We start from the raw sequence: 7,724 nt of genomic DNA on the forward strand, positions 1-7,724 counted from the left end.
AGAACAGCAACAAGGTTAGTGGTCAAAGCACGTCTGCACTAATGACAAGTTCAGCCCACTTAAAAAGAGGCAGAGCCTGTGCCCCACTCCAGTGACCTTTAAACAAGAAAGTTATCAAACAAGCCATCACACTATTTAATTTACAAGAAAAAAGGCGAGCAACAAATTATTTCAGGCACAGCTCTGCAAATTCACAGTAATTTGACAGAGGTTGGTACTGGTTTCATAGAATACTAGGATGTAGATTTATAAATGAAAAACAACTAGTATGAAATCTATCCTCTTAATCACATACAGCATCTTTCAATGAACCTTTTATTACTACTTCTCTATAAAAGAACATTATATAGGATTAGTAACAATTCTTTGAAGGTTCATTTAATGTAGGTTTTTAATGCAGCAATAGAAATACAAAAAAATGATTTTCCTGCAAAAAGGTCTTTCAAAGAGATTTCCAGAAGAGATATCACTCATCACTCACTAAAACAATTACCGACAGAAGACACACCTACTTTTATGTGAATTAATTTGATTCTGTACATTAATAAAAACTGATGGAGCAACAATAATCAGTCCACTTCTGACATTTCTTATCCATTTCTAGATCACTACTGCTTTATCACCTAAGAAAAATGTTTTTAATTCCACCAGAGCAGGGTAGACATCCTCTGCAGTGGCTGATAATGCAGAACAGGGAAAATGAGACAAAGAGTTGAAATAATCCATAGTGGATGGTAACCAGATTTCATATTTAATATCATTCATATTCAGTTGTCATAAAATACTCCACATATCTTTTTCAAAGACAATGATTCAACAGGAAAGAAACAAGACTTAATTTATCTCGATGAATGCGGTTTCACATTCGGAGGATTACAAATAAAGTTTGATTTCAAACTAAATCTAGCCTAGTTCCCTCACAAAAATATTTTAAAGCTTGGATTTTTCAAATGTAAACACCCTATCCACATTTCTACAAAATGTTCAAACAAATGGTACAAAAGAGCCAGTTGGGTTTGACAAAGTCTAACTTAATTCTGTTTTGAAAGGCATGACTGAGGTTTCCTGGACGTAGTTTATCCTTCTTGAGTCCTGAAGTTTGGGTACCTCACCTCACTCCCGATGGACCAACACAAAGAGACCCAGCATGAAGAGAACAGCATACTGCAGAATGAAAACATTGGAGATTTAACAAATTAGTCATGCTGTAAACGTTGAAGCTTATAAACAAAGCAAATCTTGTCAACTGGGACTGCTGCGACGGGGTCGACCAACTTACTTTGAACTTGGGGTAATCATTCATGAGAATGGTGACGATTCCAATGTATGGCACAAACCTGGAGATGATAAAAATGCTTACGGTCAAGAAATTTCATTGATGTGTCAGTTTGTAACTGATGACACTTCCTACAGTACACATAAGGTCTACAACTTAACTCACTGAATTAAAAACTTTCATGACTTTTTCTAGCATAAGGGATGTAATCAGGTGTAAAATAAAAAAAACGTGTTACAAATGAAGTTAAACATAAATTAAATAACGTACATAACTTCAATTCAGATAAAAACAGAGGCCACACTCATGAAATATAATTAGAAGAAACCTTTTTAGGATGAACATCTGCTCAAACATAAACATGTTTAGTGTTCAATGCCCTTCCTATCTGTAGAAGCATGTATTTGAGTTGCAAACCTGTGTGTGTGTGTGTGTGGGCACGCACGTGTGTCACTGGGGCATAGCAGTAGTGGGTATTTAATATCACCTGCTTGTTATCAGTTTTGTATGTGACAGAGAGGGGGTGAGTAGGGAGCCCCTTTGTTCTGTTGACTGTTATCTTTTGTCTAGTTTTGTTGCAATATCGCATCTTGTAAGGTAAAGGTGTTTTTTGGTCTCCACAATAAACAACCAGAACGCAGTTAAGGAGTCGTGCTGTTTTTTCCCCAACAATGTACTTACCCCCTAGCTCGTCCCACCACATCTTTTTTCTCCAGCCAGTGTTGGCCCTGCTTGTACAGTCCTCTGTCATCCACTGCATTGTTGTCTCCTTTGGTCAAGAACTTAATGTCTCCAGTTTCCCTGTGGACAAAGTATCAGCATGATTTTAGACCACAATGTACTCCAAGTCCTCTTTTTCAATACATCTGTGTCTGGATGAGGATACATGATAAGGCCTATCTGAGCATTTTAAAATTTGATTTTCAATACAGTTCAATACTATAAATAACATTCTCAGGTTTGATAACACAGGCATGGGACTCAGTTATACTGAAAGTACATCTTAATCATGGACAACACCACAAATAAAATGTTTATTCATACTTTTCATGGATCTTTAGTACTCTGTGTACTATTGGGATCTCTCTGCCTTCTATCCTGAAGACAACAATCTCTCCGACTCTGATGGGATCCTCTACCCGGTTGGTCAGAAACAGCAGGTCTCCTCTGTGGAAAGCTGGCTCCATACTCCCACTAAAATGAATGGTAGATACACATTCTTTCATTCACTGAAAGATCATCTGGCAGAATAAATATTAATTACTGGGAGTTACAAGCTATAATATAATTTAAAAAGCAGTCTAATATTACTCATCCCACAGTATGATCAATAGGTCAACAGCTGATCAACAGTTTGTTGTGTGTACATTGTTACTGTTCACAACAGACTCCTGTAGAATAGCAAAAGGCATGCATGAGAGGATTAATTATCACACATCTTAAAAAGGGGCAATACGTAAGAATTGAGACTACTCCACCTGACGAATTCATACTCCAAAAAAATAGGGGACAGCATATCACTTATCAGGTCATAGCTGCTGCTAACTGCCTTTAGGTAGTTAGCTCAGTTAGCCATGCAGCTAACTTAGCGGTTCTATTAGCTGACTGAGTCTGAAATGGGCACCAGAGCTTGAGCCGGGTGAGCGGGCAATGGATCAGCAGCCTCCCAGTAAACATGGCCAGACCGGGACCCAACACAGCCTCTGAGACCAACTGAGGCCAGTTTGTCGACATGGAATACAGTACCGAGGTGATTTACAGCGGCTCCGACCAGGACTCTGACTCCAGGGTAGAGGTGTGCCATATCATATCATTCACGATAATACTGGTATAATTTTTAAATTAACACCCGGCAAGTGCCAAATGCGGGTAGATTTTCTGTTTGCCGAGTAAATCTCAGAAGTCTATCCGCCACACTGGCGGGTAAATGTTTGTACCAAAATAGTCATGTAATAAACTATGCTGAGTCTCTACAGCGTTTTGGTCTCATTTACGGGCGCACTGCTTCTGTCCTCTGCTGTCTGTTTGTGTCAGTTTGACACACACACACTACCATGTGTTTTTACGCACATCTAAACAGTGCTGCGAAACTGACTGCCTTGAGCGCACCTAGTTTCGCGGCACTGTTTACCGTAGGGACATCAGATACTCTACTAAACTGTCACTTGCTGCCAGTCTGCTGCTGCAACCCGGTATCATGCTAAAGCATGTAATACACACGTCGGTCCACCGTGGCAGCGTCACGTTTTCAACACATTCTCATTCCACAGTGAAGTTAGCAATAATAAATAGGTAGAGCGCCATCTTGCCCTGACGACGGCCCATCTGCCCGCACAGTAAGCAGCTGCGCACACGCTCTTTGGATCGGGTTGTGGGAAGCTGTTGTGCAGTTAAATTCAGCATTTTATAATGCTACTACTGCCCACATGCGCATGAGGCAAGCTATTATTCGAGTGATTTGTGACAATTCCCAAGTTCAGCGGCGTTACCGGTCCAACACTGAGAGCTGGTTTTGGGTGAAGAACTAGTGCCTGGTGGGATAATTTCATTAATGAAGTTGCGATTCCTGGGGAATGGCGAGAAAACTTTCAAATGTCCAGATGTGGAAGAAGCAACAACTAAAACTAGCACACATGGATGTATATACAAAGGTATCCTGCACGTTGTATTACCTGAGTGACGAGAGAAGACTCCGGAAAAGCGATAACGTTAATGCGTTTGGACTATCCCATGGACTACACTGACAAATTGTTTCAGTCATTATCCGACAAGTTTGTAAAACCATCACCATCTTTCTGGGTCCAGACAACATCAAAACACCAAGTACAGAGCCCAAAGTGAAGGATCTTGTCGTCAATTTCTAGCAAACACATGGTAAAGTTATGCCAAAATGCTAATCCACAGACTACATCAACAGAAACGGGAAACATTCTTTGAATGTACAAGGTTGTGAATACAAGTACTGTTTCATGGACTATGTTGTCTATAACGGATTCATTTTGATGAATCAATGTTTAAATGTTTGCTAGTAGCTTAGTGTTATTTAGCATCAGCCTTCTGCTATAAAGCAAATACAATTCAAATGCAGTTTAAAGAAAAGCCCAACTAAAAGAGTACATGTGTAATGCTAAGTAGGCTATAAGCATCACTGGCTAATGTGAACTCGGAGTATGTGTTGTGATATTGTGGAGTATTTGAGTTTGTACATTGACATGCGTACATGCGTTTTCAGGTGTGTTAGTATGAATGGAGATTACTTCTGAAATGGAGCTGAAATGCTCGTATGGATGGAGATCGTTTTCGTTTTAAAATGCCATTTTTAAAATGAAAATATAGTAGTGTGGATGTAGCCATAGACTATCTGGCAACTTGGGTGACAGCAGAATAACATCCAAAACTTGGATCTGTGTATGACGATTATTCAGAAGTTTTTTGGCCATGCAAATTATGGGAGTTTCCCAGGACAAACAAAAAAACATGGGGCGCCGGGAGATGGCCTTGAAATACAGGAGAACCCGGGTAAAAGTGTTGGCAGGTATGATTCAACATAATACTTTATTATCTCAATGAAATGTACTGAAACAAATGTATGTGTGCCATTTATAATTTTGGCCAGTGAGTCAAAAAGTAAATTTTGGACACTAATGGCAACATTCTGACTTGTTGCCTAATAACTTTGTACTGTTATGCACAGCAACAACAAGCATGGCTGAAAGTAACATTGCTACCGGATACACGGTGGAGGAGTTGGTTCCAAAAAGGGGAGCTAAGGAATTGGTTTAGTTACAAAAGGTCAAGCAGTGCTTCCCACACAGACTTTACTTGGTTGGGCCGCCCAGGTATATTAACGCCGCCATCCGCGATCGATTAACTAGTGGACAATGTCCCCTCGCTCTACTGACAATCACACACGCTCTGCAGAGAAACAGCAAGGTGAGCAGATTAAAGTTGTTTGTGAGTAAACACTAAAATAAGGCGGTGAATTAAGTAGAATTAAAATGATGGAATAAGAAATAATTTACTAGAAATAGGGTAATGTATTCTTTCAAATAGCGTCTATATATATATATAAATATTTTCAACAGACATGTATATAAGAATATTGTTATTGTAGAAATACCGTGATATTATTTATTATTTACACAGCACGTTGATGCGGGGACAAGAGAGGCGTCAAGCGGGAGTGCAGCGAGAGGAAGGTCGGGCATCAGAGAAGCAGCGACAGCATGTAGAGCCAGAATATTTTTCACATCTAACTCTGTGAATTAAGGATTTATTTCGACCAAACCAGAGTTGGTGATTGTTGGAATGGTGGAAAGTCTAGAGTTTTATTTTGTTTCTGTCGAGTTTGAATGAAGTGTGTTTTACGATGCGTTAACAAAGTATGGTCTTAGTTCAGTTTGCACACATCTTCCAGCTGGAACTACCTGAGCTATACTATCGGACTAGTTATCGGAATAGTTATCGCCTCTCGAGACACATAAGCTGTGTAATAAGGACAGACTGGGGATAGCAGGTTAGCATGCTAATTTCAGTAGATATCTCTGCAACACAATACATAGACGCCTTTGACATGACGTAAGAACTGTTACTTCTGCACATTCTGTTAAGGTTAGTTCATTTTTTAAATGTTTTAAAATAAAATTCTGGCCAAATCTTACATATTGCCCCTTTAACAAAACTTTACTTTTAGTAAGTTAATTATGTACACACACTTTCCCAGAATCAGAAAGAAAGAAAATGTCGGGTTGTAGAAGAATCCTATTTCATGCACACAGTCACAAATATTGCTGTATCTAGCATAATGATGGTGAAAAGATCTTGACATTGTATTTCATAAATGTTCTGTTTTCAAAGGTTTGGGTTGAAAGTATTTTCAGTTGATTAAGGTGGTCATTATGGTATTCTTTATTCTTGGTAAAATTGTCCTGGTTTGCTTACAGCTGTATGGACTAAAATGCATGGCTAGGTAAAATTGGACCTAAACAAATGGACTCTGGGCAGACAGTCAAATTTAACTTCCCAAATGGTGATGTTTGTAATCTTTCAAAGGGCCAACAAAATCTAATTCTGTGCCCGTATAACAGAGACATACACAATTCTTCAAGGTTGTTGGCTATTTAAACTCAGTTTAATTCAGACTGAGGGCATAGGTGATGCTAACCCCCATGGCAGTTTAAATTACAGTAGATGGACAGAGATGCTGTAAAGAGTAAAACTGCTACCTAGACACATAGACTGAAGATATGAAGACTTAAATGGGAAAATGAAAATCCATGAGATTCAGCGACTGAGCTACTTCTAATGGATGTTTGTTGTGGTACGATGTAGTTTTTCGCAACTGTGCCCTCAACCTCTTAGTGTCTCCCAATAGTAATAATTTACAGCTGACTGAGGGAAAATGTGAACCCCCACAAGCCGTAATCGTACTGTTGAGGTACCAATCTTGAAGCCAACAGTGGCTTGTCTTTTATAAATAAACAGCCCACTGTCCTGTTCTGAGCAAATGCAAATTTCCATGCAGAACTCAACACCCTGGGACCTTTACTACTCAGGGGAAGTTAGTTAAATTCTCACTACACTAACTCATCAGCAAAGATTATATATGCAAAATTAAGGTAAAACAAGCCTTAAAATCCCAACACATGTGACTAACTTACCTGAGAACAACAACAATTGGACTCTCACTGCCAGTGACAACCATCAATCCCTTCCAGATCATTAGCGCAGAGGAAACAATCATACCAAAGTTCAGCACCTGGTAATAGAGCTGCAAACAAAAAAGGGAATATTAAAATTACATTTCTAATAACAACCCTCCAAAACACAAGTGTGCCTATATAACTATAAATAAGACAAGTTCAGGTTTAAACTAGCACAAGACCAACTTAGTAGTTAACTCTTGGATTTTTCCACCTTGTTTTAGATAACATTAAATTCACTATTGTTTCATCTGTCGTTAGACTTTAGCTAACAGTGCCATGACAATAGTGTGGTAGAATGAGGAAAACAGCTAGCTACACTTAAATCAGGATTATCGTTTAAGCAATGTTTACAGATGTCTTTCAAGCTGCAGTGTAAAGGGGACCTTTCGAAAGATACATGTGCATAAAACAGTTCACTTTATGGGTTGCTAACAAGTGACAGACAGGCTGCAACGTTAAAAAGCCGTCGACGGCTAGTTAACGTTAGCTCAGAGGTCTCTTACAATACAAAGAGGCGGTCGTATCATCAGATTAAACTAATGCTCGGGTACCTACCTGCCGCTTATTCATGCGACGAACATCGTCAAGAAAGTCTAAAGATAACATTGTTGCAAATACTACTGGGTAGAAAAAGCACCTAAATCACATTAAAACGTTTAAATTAACGACCATATGGATGCACGGTCAATCAGTGAAACTTGCATCCGAATCTTCCGGGTGCGCTCAACCGGAAGTCCCGCCCA

At 39.2% G+C, this 7,724-nt stretch overlaps 1 protein-coding gene across 1 annotated transcript; it reads right to left on the reverse strand.

Moving 5' to 3' along the window:
• Window positions 1-728: 728 nt before the first annotated feature.
• Window positions 729-7,724, reverse strand: sec11a (SEC11 homolog A, signal peptidase complex subunit). Its single transcript, XM_044191025.1, has 6 exons — window positions 7,537-7,724; window positions 6,937-7,046; window positions 2,321-2,470; window positions 1,958-2,077; window positions 1,280-1,337; window positions 729-1,164 (listed from the first exon to the last, which is right to left on the reverse strand). Exons 1-6 carry the CDS (start codon window positions 7,585-7,587, stop codon window positions 1,114-1,116), a joined length of 540 nt encoding a protein of 179 aa, XP_044046960.1. The 5' UTR covers window positions 7,588-7,724; the 3' UTR covers window positions 729-1,113.

Source organism: Siniperca chuatsi, linkage group LG1 (assembly GCF_020085105.1).
Source record: "Siniperca chuatsi isolate FFG_IHB_CAS linkage group LG1, ASM2008510v1, whole genome shotgun sequence".
NCBI classification, from domain to species: Eukaryota; Metazoa; Chordata; class Actinopteri; order Centrarchiformes; family Sinipercidae; genus Siniperca; species Siniperca chuatsi.